The 19,387-nt window shown below is 36.0% G+C and overlaps 1 protein-coding gene across 1 annotated transcript in view; it reads right to left on the bottom strand.

The window, feature by feature from the left end:
* Positions 1-6,551: 6,551 nt before the first annotated feature.
* Positions 6,552-19,387, bottom strand: part of LOC142983829 (uncharacterized) — a 34,934-nt gene continuing 22,098 nt past the window's right edge. The window contains exons 2-7 of the mRNA XM_076130941.1: positions 13,305-13,420; positions 11,775-11,909; positions 11,060-11,213; positions 9,976-10,193; positions 8,947-9,060; positions 6,552-8,745 (exon numbers count right to left, since the gene is read on the bottom strand). Coding sequence (XP_075987056.1) covers positions 8,515-8,745; positions 8,947-9,060; positions 9,976-10,193; positions 11,060-11,213; positions 11,775-11,909; positions 13,305-13,420 — 968 coding nt within the window. The 3' untranslated portion in view covers positions 6,552-8,514. The remainder of the gene's footprint in view (positions 8,746-8,946; positions 9,061-9,975; positions 10,194-11,059; positions 11,214-11,774; positions 11,910-13,304; positions 13,421-19,387) is intronic.

Genomic DNA, 19,387 nt, shown 5'->3' with positions numbered 1-19,387 from the left:
AAGGTCTATTAAAGAGTCAAATAACTCATAATTAATTAAGTTAATAGGTGCAGTACCTGCAGGCACAAGTTATATTGTTACACGGAATGCTTTTAAAGCCGTCTTTCTAATCGGTAGACAATGATGTTGATACTTTAGATAATAATTATGTTGCTACTAAGTATTATTAGATGTATGCAAGGGTTCCACATACCGTTTTATCTATGGGTTGTACACTCAAGGGAAAATGCTTCAGATTATATCAACCAATAGGCTTTTCCTCAAGTGCCATCATCAAAAGCTTCTCCACAGACAAAGACATTTTGTAATAACCTAGCTTAATATATACTTAACTATGGAGTACTATGGACCGTTGATGCGTATTGATATCTCTCTCTCTCTCTGATATCTATGCATGTAGGTCATAGTTACTTTGTATTTGATAATTATTTACTGGACGACCATCACCACCAGTAAGAATCAGTTTTCAATCACGTATTTAACATTAAAGTTACTTACCTAGATGAATCATCGATCACGGATAAGATCCTCTCTCAAAATATATCTTAACTCTCCTTCTTAAGTTCTTAGAGTTCTACTTTTTCATTTAGACTCATTGTGTTATAGAGAAATATGTTTTTTTTTATCTTAAAGATAAAGCCAAAACTTGATCCTCTCTCAAAAAATAATATCTTTTGAGAGAGGATCAGGTTTTGGTCGTGATCGATGGTTCAATTAGGCACTTAACTTATTTAGTGGTAAGTACGTGGTCGAAAACTTATTCTTACTGGTGGTGATGGTCCTCCAGTAAATGATTATCAAATACAAAGTAATTGTCTGAAACAAAATCTACGGTAGGTACCTATTCGCTGGACAAAATCGCGTTGACAAAGGGATCCTTGAATGACGTTTATAGGGTTAATAAAACTGAAGAAGACTCACCATATTTTTTCTTCAATAAATGGAGTTTCACCGTCAAGTCTGCGGCTGCACCGGCGGCTACCGACGACCACTGTGACTTTTCCCGCCAAAAGAGCATGGCGGCTTCGACCACACGCGAACTACGCCAAAATAAAAACTCGAAAATAGCCGCCTCGATTATGCCGCGGCGAAATTAAAATAGTCATACGTATGACGTACGACGGGAGTGTGTTACTGTGCTTGCCCCCCCAACAGAGTTTTCTTTAAGGTATGGATCTTATTTGAAATACGCCAAGGAAAATGAATACAACTAGGTACCTACCTACATCGATAATTTTGTGGATATTGGATAAGGTTGTACCTGCCTGCCTACTGTGTATTTACCTATGATTTTTTTGGAATGGTAAAAAGCCAATAGGTTTATTGTTCCTTAGTGGTAGTTTAGTACCTAACTTAGTGGCTTAGTGGTGCCCAATTGTGTAAGTACACAGTAACAAAACTAAACCAAACATTTTCGAAAACATAGGTAGAGTTAATAGCATTTTAGGTCCCTTATTCTCTTACTTGATTACCAATTGACAGGACATTCAATTAGGTATCTTAAAGATTTAGCAAATTTTGTATTGTAACGTGTTGAACCTTATCCAAATTTTACAGTTAAGGATTTAATATTCATCAAAGTTTTGGAGTGACTTGATTTTCTAACAAGAGAGCAATTTTCGATTTGTATGATAAAAAGAATCCTGTAATGTAGGCTGTAATATGAGATCCTACTTGAATTTAATCCAATCGGGATAAGATACAATCGATAGGTATCAAATTTATCGTTTGATAGATCAGCCTGTGTCCATACATACTTACATAAGTAGCTGTTACTACATACATCACATGCAGTCGTGATGACAAGAAAAAAACTTATCATGAATGGACTAGACAGTAAAAAGATAAAACTATGTAAAAGTCATAGCTAAGTAACTGCGTAATCGTAACGAAAAACGCAAAATCATACACTGGATTTGGAAATTCTGCTATTCAATAAAAACACCCATACTTATCTAAATACCTCGGTGGCGATTCGTGTTCCAAATTATATTAATAAGGACATTAATGTGGGCAGTCCTAGTCTTGTCTGTTCGAAGACGTGTAATTAATGAACTAGCTTTTGCTCGCGATTTCATCCACGTGGTTTGTGACTTAGGATAGAATTTTCATACAAACTTTCATCCCCTATTTTATTCCCTTAGCGGTGGAGTATATCAAATTCCTTTCTAAGTGGATGCCTACGTCATAACATCTACCTGCATGGCAAATTTCAGCCCGATCCGTCCAAAGGATTGATAGATTACTATGTCAGTCACTCAGTCAGTCACCTTTGAGTTTTATATATAAGTATATAATTAGATAGATGACCGTCTTCTATAATACATGTAGGGTGTATGTCCATCTGCCACCTTCGTGTTTGCCACCGGTGGCTAATGACGTTACTTAGTTCGATAATCTTTATACTCTCTTGAGGTGGTCGATTCATTAAGATAAGGGTCGAATTGTTGTGTAGGCACCGACCTAATCTTACGAAGAAAGTTTTGAGAGTAAGTAAATACATATAATAATTATGACCTACGGCTCGGTTAATTCTGTAAACTAAAATGCAACTTGTTTTATGCCTCAAACACAGGCCCTTAATGTATTATTCGATTTGATTATTAATTTCCGCGTTGGTCTTAATAATGAGGTAGACTTTATCACTTACCTAGTGCTATTTATGTAGGTTAATTATTTACTTAGTAACACAATCATTAGTTTTCTGTGGACCTTATCATAAAAAGGTAGGTATATTTTCGACAGTCAGTTGCCAACATCGCGGTTATATACGGTCGACTAAGTAGTAATTAAATTATTTAGTCAAAACAAAGTTTAATTAGCAATAGTATAAACAAGATCTTTTATCGATAATAATATAATATAATACAAAACAGATAAACATATTATTGGGAGCCGAGAAAAACCAATAATTTAAACAAAAAAGTATGTTACTTTCTGGACCGTTATCTATGTACTTACATATTGACCTTCCATCCTGTTCTGGTGGCTTCTGGACACCTTTGTACCGTCTTCATATTAGCAACTGGAGTAAGTAGATAAATCTCTCGATCGGCATACGAGTTTCATATATTTTTGATATAATTTTTTTTGGACTTACTTAAGTTTCATAAACAGATGTCTTACTTCTAGCTATGGTAGCCATCGCAGATATTATATACTTTATGTAAACGCCTGTATTTACGAGTTTCATTCGCGTGGTTGTCAGTAGACTTTCAGCAACATTGTAAAACTATATGAGACAATGATAATTCTGATAGGCGCTTTGGTTTGCTAATACGTTTACACTTATGTATAAGAATAAGTAAATTGCTTGGTTACGAAAAGTTGGTAAGAATTAAGTCGTAATTCCAACAATTCTACCATGGGTAAGAAGAGCCACCGTAATATGCGGCGACCTATTGATGTCCTAGTCGAAATCCGCCTATGGCGGTCAGTTTCAATGAAAATGCCAATGGTGCAGGACTATGTTTATAGTGTACAAGTGTGTGCACAATAGGTACACTCTCTATCCTTAACTTCCAACTAATGCAATCTCTGAATAGATCTTAACAATCTCAGAAAAAAACATTTGGAACCCGATACCTCTTGCGCGGCAGTCGCATCGTACACTGCCGAGGCACTTCCGCGCTACGTAGGGCGTCTAACTGCTAACTATAATCCTACCTAGGTATAACAATATGAAACATGAATGCGTGATCATCAGACCAATCGCGACCATTGCGCGGAAATCATTGGTTCAATTCCCACATGGATACGATCGTGAAGCAGATTGATCTGGTAGAATTTAGTGTTCTGTGCATGTATTTGTAACAGTCCGTCTGTTAAACATGCCTAAATAGGGCTAGCGTAACTAAAAAAATATCTTTCCAATGACTAGGGCCGGATTTTACACTTCTGGATAAATATCGCATTGCAGAAAAAAATTGTATGAAAATCGGATCAGCGCCTCTAGTGGGTGCCGTAGAAACTATTATTGCCATACATTTTAAATGTCTTACCCTCTTTCGTTATTGGATAGTAGGTACCGACTGTAACTAATTTCAGTACTGACCATGCGTTGAATTAAGTTTGCTACGAAAAAGGTTTCAGACTCTACATTATTTTGACAACAGGTAAAGTACCTAGTTAATCTTAAAATTCTTTCTAGAGATAACAGAGATAAGGTAGGTATTAGGAAACTGCTTCGTCTGTAACCATACGTTATAGGCGTGATGATATGATGTATTCAGCGTGTTTTCTCATGAATCATCAAAGACTAATAGCCGCGGCATGGCCGGCCCAATATGTTATCAAGAAGATAAGTAGGTATTTAGGTTTGATTGAGAATTTTGGTATATTAGCAGAGCATCAGCATGTAATATAAAACAACTTTGTCACGTTGCTATGTATTTTGCGTGCTTTTCACAACGCATATATTTTTTCGAGCTAATATTTTCGAAGAGCAACTTTTCATTTGCTAGCATAATCATGTTATTTTTGTTTATAATAAGTATTATACACTCAGCGGCAGAAAAAGTGGCCCAAAGTGAAACTACGATAAAACTTTTTATCATAACAACACATGGTTATTATTTTGGCTATAACTATTAGTTAAACAGTTTATACACAAGTTTAGTTATAATTTACACTAAATAGTCGTAATTTTTTTATCAAAAATGGGAAAAATTAAAAAATACAGGTTTTTTCGTAATCGTTTATTAAAAGTTTTCGCAAAAATCTAATTCTGCACCAAAGAAAAAATCAAGTTTATACCGCGTGTTAACTTCTCTAGCATTTATGGTGACCTGCATGCGTTCTGGCATGCTTTGGAGGATGTTTTAATTACTTCTTGAATAATTTTATCCCACACTCTGACTAGAGCGGATCTTAGCTCACCAAGTGATTCTGGTGGGTTGGGCAGTGCACGTACACTGTCTTTTAGCATGTGTCAGACATGTTCTACGGGGCTGATGTCTGGGCTGCGAGCAGGCTAAGCCAGTTTTTGAATCCCGATATCAGCAAGGTACGACTCCACAACGCGGGCGCTACGAGCGCGTGCATTAAACTGCATTAGAGTTAATCCTCCCGACCAATGAAATCCATAAGTGGTACAACATGGTCTTGGAGGATTTCTTCAATGTACTTGGCTGCTGTTAGGCTCTGATCTACGATGACAAGCTCCGTACGTGCCTCCAAACATACACCTCCCCACACCATAACAGACCCACCTTTGTAACTGACCGTCTGACGTGTTGTGTTGGGAAGAAACCGTTCTTAGTGGCGTTTGTACACTCTCTCACGACCATTTGGTGCTCTTAATGCTATTCAGCACTCATAGGTAAACAAGAACTTGCTCCATTGCTCGATGGACCAATTCACATGTTTACGAGCAAATCGTAATCGCGCAACTTGATGGTGTCTCTCGAGTTCTGGTACTCGGGCTGGTCTTCCTGCCCGTAAATTACGTTCTCTTATCCTTTGCCTTATCTTCCGTTCACTAAGAATGACTCCGCGTGCCGCTTGAAGCCTCTAGTGAATCTCAAACGCTGTCGGAAAGCTGTTTCTCAGCACCTCGAGGTTAACAAATCGGTCATCTCTTGCGGATGTACATCGTGTTCGTCCACTTCCTGGTCGCCGCGTGTAGAGACCAGTCTCACGATACCTCCTAATCGCAGACCTTAAAGTGGTACGCGATACATTGAAAAATGCAGCCACCTCTCAATGGCAATGGCCCTGATCGGACAACAAGACCACCTAAGCCACTTGTTCAGCAGTAAGTGGCATCTTCAAATCTTTTCTAAAATCTAAATAGACCAGTAATCAATAAAAATCATAAAAAAAATCGTTTCCGTGCAGCAATATTTCAAAATACAGAATTCAACTGACCTCTCGAATCATCACCGAATTCAGTTCTAACACACATTGTTAGAAAAAGTCATCCGTCACTTAAATTAATCTCAAATTAAACACTTTATAACACTAAACAGATCACTTCGCAACTACTTACAACAATATATCTTTCATATATTACTTAATTTGTTTACAAATTCAGGATAAGCGCTTGGGCCACTTTTTCTGCCGCTGAGTGTATATTAATAAATTTAAACTGTAATAAAAGGAGCTGTTTCCTATAAGAAACTCTAACAAGCCCATCTTTGGCTTGCAATTTCAGTCTTGCTTACCAAAAAAATAGGGTACTAACAAAAACATTTTAGCGTTTGATGTACGTATATCATATGATTAACGTTGGAAGATGCGTTAAGAAATCTTGCAATCTTGAGAGTTCTTCTATCTAGTCTACGGGCAATGCTCGTGACTAGTGATGTGCTCGCATCAATTTACGGAGGAATCTCGAGCAAATAACTTATAAACCGGTGTGGTATTGAATTTTCCAAAGAGGTCTCATTCATTAGCACCTATTGTGCTCTTCATCTGGTGGCTTCGTAGATTTTCGTAGATCTTCGTAGATTCGTAGACAGACTGACCAATATACTCGATACAAAAGCAATTTCTCAGCAGTGTTAAAGCCAGTATGTAATGGGATAGTGAAGGGAAAATAAAAACAAAAATTTAATATTTGTTTACCTTAATCATCAATCAGCTTTATTCACTATCTTTTTAAAACATATTTCGTGTCAACCGTCATAGCCGACAGGAACATGGCGACAGAGGTAATGTACGGTTTTACAAAGTTCTTCAAACAATCTCTTTTACAAATCTTTCTCAAACAGTTTATCAAAATTGTCAAAATAACACTTTTATTACCTACTTATGTTTAAGATATTTAGACATTTAACACATTCACTAATTATTTATTATTGTTATGTTGTATTTATTTGCAATTCAAGTAGGTGTATTTGTCAATTATTTTTGTACCCATTTAACGCTAAATTACAAAGATACAAACGCGCTGCAGCAAGGCGTGTAAAAATGCATTAACTACTGTATTTATTTCACTTATATTATCGGGACACACAAACTTTAAAGACATTAATAATACCTGCACAAAATACTCAATTAAGTAACATTTAAGTATCAATGTAACTGGGGTTTTAAGTACTGAAATTGTCACCTTTAAACTAGACACAAATTATCTATTTATTCAATTATTTTTATAATTTCGATGTTCGAACACAATATCGTATACTTAAGTACAGACATAAAATTGAGCTACAAAGTTATCACACGATTTACTTAATAAAATGCAATAAGTAGTCGTGAAAACAGACAGTGTATAATAAATAGAAAAAAAAAACTATAAAATTTATACTTAATTATAAAATGTTATAGCAAGAACACGATTACAAAGATATATAAGAAGCAGAATACTATAAGTATTTGACTCCACGTTGCTAATTGCTAATAATAATATTATTTGACCGTTATAATTAACCAATTGGGATTTTAAAAATGCAATTTACGGGTTTCCCGACTAATTAATTTAAAGCTAAATGTCAGTATCAAAAAACCTAAAAGAACAGCCGGAAATACCGTAAGTCGCATCGCCTACAGATGTTTTTGGTAGTTTCATATCTCAAGTTAATCATCGAATCAAACAATATAAAATACACTAATACAAACTGGCAAAAAGCTTAAGAGGATACATTTTCTACTAAGATGAAACGACACATTGTAATGCTAAAATGCATTGACGGGAATGAATTATTAAGTCTTTAGAAACGATGTAAGTCGTTGTTCTTCCAATTGGCAAGAGACAATTAGCCCGCTATACAAATAAGTTTTAAATTGGCAAATTATATTACATTTATGTCAATTTTCCTACGTACCTACTATAGTCATGTTGGGATTCACTGTTACCTTATGTAAAGTGTAATCTGTTTTATATAAGCTAGGTCATCACGCACCGTCATGTAAATGCGGAATTATTTGCTGCATGCCTATTCAGAATGATGTTATTTTAATACACAATTTCGTAGATCGTAAACAAAGAGCAATACTGTCTTCTTATCCATTCTTCATTCGTTAACATACACTTTTCTTTAACCAACAGTCGTACACAAAATTTACAGAGGGTGGTGTAAGCGTGCATTGGAAAGTTCGTTGCTGTAAGCCGTGTAAAATTAGAAGCGCATTAAGGCGAAAAACATTTTGCAATTTTTATAGTCCAAATTACCAAAATATGTCTAAACAATATTGCTTTCAACCAAAATAAGAGTCAATTTGGGTGCAATGTATAGTTTGCTGTACACTTTATCACTGCACTTTCACGTTTAATTTTTACTAGATCTCTTCTGATGATGCAGCTTACAGATGATGGTGCGAAAAGGTTGTGTCGTTCTGTCAACTTATGTTAACACTCAATAAACGGGCGGCAGACATGCAAGTAAGTACGCGAACTCGTGTCTCGAGGATATTTCTACTTCGTAAAGTTCACGCGAAAATTATCGATCCCAAATAACGTATAATTACTTGCACGTCTACGCCCGTCGTTAGAGTAGAGACAGTAAAGCTCCAAGCTTAGTGTATATGCCTGAGTGCGTGCTTGTCGGGGGCGCGGGCGCGCGGCGCTAGTCACGCGTAGGTCTCGCGGAAGCGCTTCTGCAGGTGATGCGCGGCGTTGAGCAGGCGGTGGTGCAGCGTGAGGTGCGTGTGCGGCGTGAAGGTGGGCGGCGGCGGCGCGGCCACGGCGCGGCGCGGCAGCACGGGCAGCTCGGCACCCACGTCGGGGTGGCAGAAGAACGCCACGCAGTGACGGGCGCGGGCCCGAGCGTACGCGCCCGATGGCACCACCACGCGGTGCACCTGCGCAATACATACATCGTTTACTCACTATGTTTTTCTTACTGGACACATGTTTAAGAAAAACTATGATAGTATTGGTATTTCCACACACGTTATTATATGATGGCCAATTTTTTTAGGATATTCAATCAATAAGTAACATTAATTATCATGAAAACAGCAATAGCTGATCTAAAGAGTATTTTAATAAATGATACTAACGAGAGCGGGAAGAAGGTTGGTGGTCCAGGCGGCGAGGAACTCTCCAGACTGAACCAGAATAGCGCCGGGGAGGTGGCCCACTTTCTGCCACTTCTCGCTACCGTTCAACTTCACCTGGAAATAAAACACATACATGACATACTTAGATGATACATCATTACTTTAACACATTATTACTCATACTAGAGTACTATATAGACGGTCGATCATCACGTCGTCAGTAAGTCTACGGTTTCAATCGCATATACTAAGTGAAAATAAAATCGAGGTTACCAACAAGATACAGTTTCAGCGTGTTTGCACATCATGTTTGTAAAGTAACTAGATAAATATTAAACGAGATCAGTAAAGTGGGTGGTCGGCACCAATACACCAATAATAATATATTAAAATGACGCACATTATGTGCAGTTATGTCCTCATAAAACGTTTTTCAGACACTATTATGCCATAATAATACTAAATCACTTGTAAGTATAGTAGGTAACTACTAAATCATTCTGATGACGACAAATTGACAAATGACAGTCATTTTTAACTCATTACAGGACTCGTGATTATTTATAGCAATATGACCTGTAGGTACATATCTAAATATATATCATAACAAGTTTTCCGAGTTTCAGATTTAAATTATGACCCGCGTAGGCTATTCCCGTTGCATTCCAGCAATGGAATGTAGGCCTAAAGCAATGATATGAATATAATATAACAGATAAAAGGATAATATTTAAAGAGCTTAAACCCTTTTTGTAACAGCTTGCTACTTCAAATATTTTTCAGAAAGCCAATGCATTCACTCCAGAAGAAGAACAAAAAGAATTTGAATTAAAACTTTAAGATCGTTCTTTAAAATCACAAGTCACCACGAAAAGCGGTGAATACGGAGTTGATGGCCGATAGAGTGGAAGAAGTAAACATATTGTGCCGACTGCACCTAGCATGGTCGAGGTCCTGTATATAGGTCCACGTTAAAATCGACTATCTACAATAAACCATACAGTAAATGTATATGTATGCTGTTCTCACCTCAAGTCCACCTTCAGAATCCTGTGCCAAGAGAGTGAAGGTGCCATAATCGGCGTGAGCGCCGCACCTCGTGTAATGGACGGCATCGGACTGGCAGCAGGGACCCTCGTCTTCAGGCGGCACGGGCGGGTAGTACAGCAGACGCATCGTGGAGGGGTTGCGACCCTCGGCTTGCAGCATGCCTGAGTGACACGCCAGTAACGCCGTGGGAGCGACGCCTGAAATATAATTTAAAGGAGTTAAAATGTGAGTGAAATTACGAATGATGGTGGTATGTTTGTTACTCAGTCACGCCTATATTGCTAAATAGATTTTGATGATATTTGGTACACAGATAGAATGATTTTACCCTCGGAAATTTTGTCCCGTGGACAAACTCTCGGACATAAGCCAGTCGACCATAAGTTCTAATCATTACTCAAAATGAATGTCAAGAAACCGATTTCGGAAAGTACATAAAATTCGTGTTCTAACTTTTCTAAGTATTTTATTGTTTAGCAAATCATATTTACAAAGTTCATTTAAAAAACCAGGAAACTACATATTTGCACTGTTTTTGTTGTCATTATGGCATTGCTTACTTAGCTTTTAGTAATCCACGGTCTAAACTTCATAAGTGATGCGTAAACATAAATAAAATGAAGGTTGGGAAGTCAATATTGAAGTCACATACTTCCGCGAATAACACATTTTGCTTTAAGAAAACAGCAAATAAATTAAATAAGAACTGCATCTTTACATCGAGAGATATCGTTAAATGCTTCACAATCACTATAAATTTGTATAAATGCGTTACTGCTAATTGACCAAGATCGAGTTAAGGTTCCATTTTACCTTATTCCGGGGTATTTTATACTTGTATGAGTATTTTATTGGTTTCACAAGTTTCAATATGCGACAAAGTAGTGAGGAACCCGTTGGCCGTGTCGTCCATGAAAGTTAAACTTTTGTAGTTATGTACTCCTATTTTTCGCAATAATTATAAAAATTATAGGCTGTCGTAGGCTTTTCCGTATGATAAACGAACCCATTAATAGATGATTTCTTCTTCAAAGCATTATTTGAAGAGCATAAGAATACTGACCGATAGCATAAGCCAGAGCTTGCAGTACTACTCGAGAGAGGTTGGTGAGGTCCTGGGCGAGAGGGACAGCGTGCTTGGTGAACTCCGGCACTTCCTCCTGCGCAGGCATCGACGAGGCAGACAGCGTGGTGATGTTGAACGAGTGACGCAATTCCTACAACAAAAATTAGTCATTGTTGGGAATTAAGATGTAACGAAATGACGTTTTTATCGTTAATGATATTAATGCCCAGTTTTGCAATTTCTGTATAAATCAATTAGCATATTAGATGGCATTTTGGCAGTTGTTTTCAAACTTGTTGCTGATGTTTTCTAAAAACTGTAGCGTGTATCGTATTATGATTTAAGGCACAGTGAAAGAATCAAAAATATGCAGCGTCGGTAAAACAGAAATAAAGGATGAACCTAATCCTCTTAAAAATCTGGCAACAGCGTAAATGCATCGAACATATAGAATTGATCAATTCTAGATAGTATAGTAGTAGTAAAGGAATTCAAACTATTCAAACACTGTCTGAAATAATTCCATTACCATATACTTTTGCATTCATATTCGAAGAAATGTGACATCATAAGAGGAAAAGTGTTTCAATAAAAAAGTAATATAAATGCAACTTCGGGGAGATCCCTCTACTATCAGTTTGAGGAAAATCAGCAAAGAATAATTTAGAGATAATTTGTCGTTTTGGATAACTTGTGAAGGTAGGAAGCTTACTTTTGTAGTGGTGTCGAATTGTTCCATTCCTGGACGAACGTAACCATGGTTACTGACGGGGTTCCGCAGGTACTGCGCTTGGCAGCCCTCTGGTAACGCACAGAAGTTGTCCAGGTCAGCGTACACTGCCTTGAGCTGAAATATAAACAAAACAAGAAATTACATTAACACTTGAATATATTACCCTCTGTGAAGATTCTTGGCAAATATTGCGTCGAATTCTAAAGGTATAATGTCTTTGGTTATTATTATAATTGTCATAACAATTACAAAGGCTCTTCACATTTAAATGTCACCATTCTTTTGTTTTTCGTGACCTTAGAATGTAGTTTTGCTTGAAAACGTTTTAACTTGTTCTCAAATCTCAATGCCTTGGTTTAAAGCAAAGATCTCTCTCAAGCAGCCTTGATCAATTCGGTATGTCAACTTGTCTAGATCTAATGATAAGATATTGTCATATTCCTTGTAAATACAAAGTAAGCTAAGATTTGTCTCAAACATCTTTATACTGTGTATATTTACCTTCACAGTGTTATACTGCGTGTTAGTTTTTCTTAAGACTATGCTTTAGATGTCAATTTATCAGTTTGGTTTGTTTAAATATGAAATAATTGCCCTACTAAATCTTCCGGTACAAACTTATCAGTTCTTTGGCCGATCGAAGTGTTTTATTAATAGAGTATACCATTATACTTTTCTAATCGATTTATTACCTGCTTGATTAATTTATTGTTATAAATGTGAAGGGGAAAACCTACTTCTTAAGTATTTTTAAGATACGATAACACTATTGTATAATTCCTGCTAATGATAATTTTCTAATGTCCTCGAAGTTTTATAACAATAAGTACCTACACATAAATGCTATGTCATACATATTATAGGACGCGGTAGAGGCTTTATAGATGACAACTGACCTATGGTAGTATACGTTTAACAATGAATGATCTTATGAACTAAACATACATTTAAAGTTTGGAGGCGTACACACACTACAGCTATTTTACAATCTACAGATATAAATTATATATGGCAGGTTATTATTACGAGAATAAATGGTAAAACCATGACCATGCGCGTAATGTGTTCAACTGTTCATGTAGCAATTCTTCCTTCCTCAAATGTTTCCTTTTGTGAATGGTTGGTCGTAATCAGTGCGGTGACAAATTCAAGGATTATGTTAAGGCTGCCATCACTGTGTTTTATGGCGTCTCAATATAGGGGAACTTATCTTTAATTCCGTTCTTAACTGACATCCTCGTTCAGTGGTTGTACTTATTAAGAAACGGTTATAGTCTTCGCAAAGGAGAACATTTTAATTAAAAGTGATTGGTGTAGGAAACAAGAAAAATAAAGATATTAAGCGAAAAAAAACAACTGAAGAGGTTTAAAAGAAAATGAATGAAAAGGTAATGACCAATTAACTGTGTAATAAAAGATATTTGAAACATAGCGGGGGTAAAGTTAAACAGGTAAACGAAGTATTTTGCGTTAGGAGAGGCAAAAAGTATTGAAGTATTGAGATGTTACCTTCTCGTCGGCAATGCCGTGGTTGACCAGCACCGCGAGCCCTTTGGTGCTGAGCGCCGTGAACAGCTGCTGTCCAATGCGTCTCAGCACGGATTTCATAGGGCACACATCTGTACCTGGAACAAAACAACATGCTTTTAAGTATTTTTATTTGAATTTGAGGATTTTATTAGGCAGTCGAGCTAATGGAATCGTTATTTTTTTATACAGAAAATGAATCTGCGTCATTTGAATAATGCTAAATACTAAGAAGACTACATGATGAGTCTCGTTTGTATCGTTACTGCGTATTATGATTGCCTCTGCATAAAGTCGTAATAGAAGTATGTTTTCCCAACTTAGTGCACAATTGCACAATATTACTATTGGAAAATACTCTATTTACTCGTACTGGTTGCACTATTACTCTTAAGTTCACTATCTGAACAAAATAGGTCACTTTACAACTAAATTAATTACTTTACACGTATTGACAAACCAATACGTAATAGTACGTGGTAATCCTATGTAAGTACTACGATTATCGTTTGTTTTGTTTCGTATAATACACGGAATTATATTTAAGTATACGTTGACCTGAAAGATGTTGCATGTAAAATAGCGGTTCACCTCGTCTTGTGCAACATGAATAAAATATACGGCTGTCTGTACATACATTCCGAGTTAGCTGAAGGTCTGGCCGTGACACCGTTCTGCCAGTGCTATATTCCCTGGCACATTTTGTTCGATACAGGCTTCGAAAATGCGGGCATTTGCTTTTGAAGCGCACAAATCCGTTAAAACGCAGATTCTTGATATCAACTTTTAGCATGTCTTCGGTTAAACTGGTTTAATTAGCATGTCGATAGGCAAATGAAGAAGTCGTTGCTAAATGACTAGGCAGATCTAAAAACGGGCCTTGGGCAGGACACTGACCTCAGCATAGACGCAATATTTTTCCAGAAGACGTGGTCATATTTAAAGAATTAATTCCTTAGCCGTACATTCAGGTTATCCATTTTTACGATGGGAAGAAGCGAGATAACTAAATCATGTATTTACGCCGCAGCAAGCAATAATGACGAGGATAGTTAATTTATTATTGGGGGAAGAAACGTAAGAAAAAATATAAAGTTAATCTGAGGTTGAGGTAAAAAACGGACAATAATATTGGCCAATAACGATGTCTCGGTCGAATAACCGTCAGCCGCACATTTCATATAATCTGACCGTTAACGGCTAGTGACGTCACAACCACGTCCCTCGCAATCTCTGAGTAGCATTTCGTATTCAATACATTTCACAATACTTGTTTTTGAAACAGATAACGTACATGCATCTGTTCTAGAACTCATTATTTAAATTATGGAGACTTCACTTCACTTTAAGTATCTATTCATCATCTTATCATAATGATAATAGTCCGCAATGATTCATATTTACCTTTCAATTTTCTTTGTAATTTCCTCTTTGAATCACGTTTTATTATAGAACAATAAAAGATGATCTGTACAAAGTCATGACGTATAAATGCATGCAGTAATGAACTGTACAGCAAATGTGGATTTCGTAAAAATCTCATAACCAAATATTAATCTTCAGTGATATGTGTCATGGTAGCAATAAATGTGATATTGCGTTACATAATACGGTTTATTTTCATAGTAACTGGGACTCGGCCCACATTTGATACGCGCTCGGCGTCGCGTGGGGCAAACGCACTATGAAATATGTTACAATACTTATAAATAAACACAAGATATCGGGTTAACGGCTAAGATATTTATGGCAAAGTTAAGTATTAATTATTAGTAAATATATCCAATTGATAAGTACAGTATCGTCTTGATTTATATGTTTAAACATGTCATAAAAGGTGATCGGGATTTTTTCACTATTCAAGCAAATTATAAGCTAAATCCGTGATATAATAAAAATGAAATCAAATAACTCAATTTCCTTTTATAACAAAAGGCGTTATTATGAAATTAATAAATTCCCAGCGCGTTTATTATCACGTTATCGGGAGTACGGTTTTTGATGGCGTATATCGACGCGGCGACGCTAACATCGACATATCACATATTATTATCTGGCAAGGGTCAAGGTGACTGGATTGGCGATTCCATTCTTCTACGTTTTGTTTAAATAAATAATTTACAAGGCGAGTAGTAGACGACGAGCAAGCTTGTTTCAGTTAACCGGTTATTTTATTACGTGCACACGTTGGCTGTTGAATTTAATTACATTATCAACGAGAATCTTCTTTTATGTAATAAAATTTAAATTGTTCGCATCATATCTTAGCAGTAGGTGTACATAACGACAATCCAGTTCATCAGCTGTGAAGTATTCAGGTCTCTTTATATTCTAGATTGCAGTACAAAATGTCTAAAGAATACAGAATTACGTGTTATTTAAACGGCCCCATGACAACATAGCGCTAAGTCTCGTGTAACAACGGCTTCTCAAGAATATCAAGTTGCTAGTAACTCTACACTGATTTCCTACGTGCTTGTATCCTTGTGATGTTGCGATAAAGTATTCATGACTGTATCGATTTCAGACGCTCACTCGTTTCAGGTATTGGTGCAGTTTATATGAACGGTAGTCTGATGCTGCCCTTTATTGCACATTTAATAAGTCACTATTATTTTTTAATAGAATTTTATAGCATCTTGCTTGTAACTTTTTTTGTCTAGCTTCGAGGCGATCATGGCTATAGTCCTAATTCCGCCTCTACTTATGTATTAAATAAAATACATACCTACTTATATAAAAAAATATTTTAAAGTCGTTTTCGTATTTGTCGACTTCTCAGCAACCATATTGAAACAAAGCTTGTAACTTATTTTTATGTTCAGACAATATTCTATTGCATTTAGCTCATTATCCTTCTTCAGCTCAGTTTTTTTTCAAAAGCTTGTTAAATAGTTTTGATAGTCTTTTCACTTCTATAACTTTTATTCTTCAGATATATTATTATATTTACAGCATAATCTTTCATAGATTGAGGTCATTCCTCTTAGCACATAATCAATAACAATAAATTACATAGAAATAAGACATTATCGATGCAGTACTATGTCACAGTGTACAACATTGTAAACCTTTCTAACTAGTAACTGTAATAAATAGATCGGATAGTTTGTACAATTGCGTACAGAATATGTAGGCGATTTGTTATAGGCATTACACAAGCATATCATGGCGTAGAGAGAATTTATAATCGCGTAGGAGAATATGAATACGCAAAACTATTATTTAGTGACTGCGTGAGCAAAATTCTCTATGTGGTATTCACACACCCAATTTACAGGAAACACAAAAAACTGTTTCTTTCAGAAAATAGCCGAAATCCTCGAGTCATTTATGGTAACGAAATTGAATAAGAGCACTTAAAGAATTGATTCAATAGCTTAACTACAACAACAATTAAAACTGCATCAACATCAAAAAAACCCTTTTACACAGTGACTTTTGCACGAGGAGGGACGATTTGATCTACCATACGTGCATTTGTTGTAAGTTGATGGACTTGTTAAGTTGTTGGGAACAGAGCCCAGTCTAATAAGGATGTTCAAAATAGGCTTCACGAAGGTTAAGTACATGGTAATCTAAATATTTGTATTTTATAGCAATAATGCCAAGACACTCAAAATTCGTTTGAAGTTATGTTGTAATCTACGTGAGAACTTGTAACTGTATTATATTATGACAGGTTAAGTTCCTAATTGTGATTGTAAAATGCACTTTTTCAAAAACCAGGAGAATAAATTATGCTTTAAAATTAAATGTCCGAAAGAGCGCATTGTACACTTAAATTATAAAATTTGCATGAAACAAGTATAAACCAGAGAGGATTTTTACGGGGTCTTTCAAATAAATTACAAATTTTAGCACAAACGTAAAACAATGTCGGAGGTATTTATTACCTGCAGTGTTATTTAAGTGCATTTTATGATGTTTCTGACATGCATGACGTATCCTTTGTTTAAAATCCGGAGTCAACAGGTTTCTGAGTTATTTTTTATACTGCCTCACTGCTGGACAAGGGTTCCCTCCCAAACGGGGGACGATTATCCTTAAGTCCACTACACTGGCCAAATATACATATGTGATATATTCCGTGCATATTAAAATAATGTATAAACTTTTATTGTTAAGTAAGTATATTCAAAGTACAGTTAGGTGAACATTCTGCGAAGCAGTATTGTCAAAGCTTTAATTTTTTGGAACACATTCTAAACAAAATAATGGAAAGTAAGTATGCACCCTTGTTATAAATATGCAGATGCAGAAGCATTAAAATTAATGAAATTATGCTCTAGTAGCCATCTATGATTATATAGTTAATCTTCCTGTTCTCAGATACTTATGATTAACACGAAATGATACGAAACGAGAATTAAATTAAAATGTATGGCCGAGTTAATTCCCGTTCCGTATATCAAACAGATACTTGAATCATTTACTTTGGCCCAATTAGTTCAGAATGTAATTGCTAAGTGCTTATTTTGACTTTGACTGTGACCCTCATTGCAGTACATTAGACTGCACCATTCGTCCTTTGCTTTATTAAGAGTACAACGTAATTAAAACGTACATTTTCAAAATGACTTCCAAAATTTATTCCATCCGCATATTAAGGTCTGCCTCTGTAGCCCGATAGTTGTGTATCCGACTGCTGACCACGAGATCCCGGGTTCGATTCCCAAGTTTGGCATAGTTCTACTATAGAAATCCGGAGTTTGGTGACGTGTCCGGTATATGACAACAGGCTCGCCCCGTTTTTCATGGGACTAAGATTGTTAATAGCGAAACGCGAGTTTATATCGTACACAATTGTGTAATAGACGTCATATTATGTTTGGATGTATGCATATCAGGCAAAAAATTGTTATTGTCATATTTATGTATGTGAATTCTAGAAAAATGTCGATAGTTTAACTCAATACAATAATCAGGCCAATATATTATTGTTATTGTTTGTTAATTGCTTACAGTCTTGTTATATGATACTTGTGAAATATTACATCATATAAATATGTGTATTATGACATATTGATATGTAATTTTAAACTTGATACTTGATGTTATTTGAGTCAGCATACAAAGTGTAACGATGCAATTTATTAGTAAGAAATAAAATATACTAGCTGACTCGCGGAACTTCGCTTGCCTCACATAAAAGAGAATGGGTCAAAATTTTCCCCGTTTTGTAACATTTTTTACTGGTACTCTGCTCCTAGTGGTCGTAGCGTGATGATATATAGCCTATAGCCTTCCTTGATAACTGGGCTATCTAACACTGAAACAATTTTTCAAATCGGACTAGTAGTTTCTGCGGCTATTAGCGCGTTCAACAAACAAGCAAACTCTTCAGCTTTATAATATCAGTATAGATATAGGTAATAAATGATTGCATAATACCGGCCAAAGTGCAACTACACAAAGTAACCTATGTATTATGATTGCTACATAACAAAAGATCTCCGGCCTAATGTTAGTATGACGTGTTTCAAGCATTCTGAACAAAGACTCGCGGAAGTGTGTTACTCCAAATTAATGTGCTACGTTTTAACGATATAAATAAACTTATTCTACTTTTTATCAAAGAGAACTCCCGCACTAAGAATTGCTTTTGTGCTGCGGGGATTTTTACAAACATACAAACAACGGACGCAAAGCACATCCAGACCCGAAACTACTATTCAGGAGGCAGCAAATAGCGATAAAGACTTTTTCGTTTAAATTAAAAAGTTAGAAGTATCTGAATTGAGATATCTTTGTAATTACACAATGTATGTATTTATTATTTACTTCTATTATCTCTTCTACGTATGAACGTATTGTGTGAATTCCATAGGAATATTTTGTCCTTCAACAATGAAATAATGAGGTTGAATTTTCTCGCAAATAAAACGCAGAATACGTTGCCTGTTATATTAAAGCATGCTATTGTTTTCATGTTTAATATTAAACAGTAACGCTAAATAGCTTTTTATAACGTCAAGCTGCGTGTAATTGCCGAATGCAAAAAATAACAAAAAATGACATCATTCTCATCACAAATTTAAACGACGATTTATTTTTAATTAAGG

This window comes from Anticarsia gemmatalis, chromosome 2, assembly GCF_050436995.1.
Source record: "Anticarsia gemmatalis isolate Benzon Research Colony breed Stoneville strain chromosome 2, ilAntGemm2 primary, whole genome shotgun sequence".
Classification (NCBI taxonomy): Eukaryota; Metazoa; Arthropoda; class Insecta; order Lepidoptera; family Erebidae; genus Anticarsia; species Anticarsia gemmatalis.
This window is presented reverse-complemented; position numbering and strand designations above follow the sequence as displayed.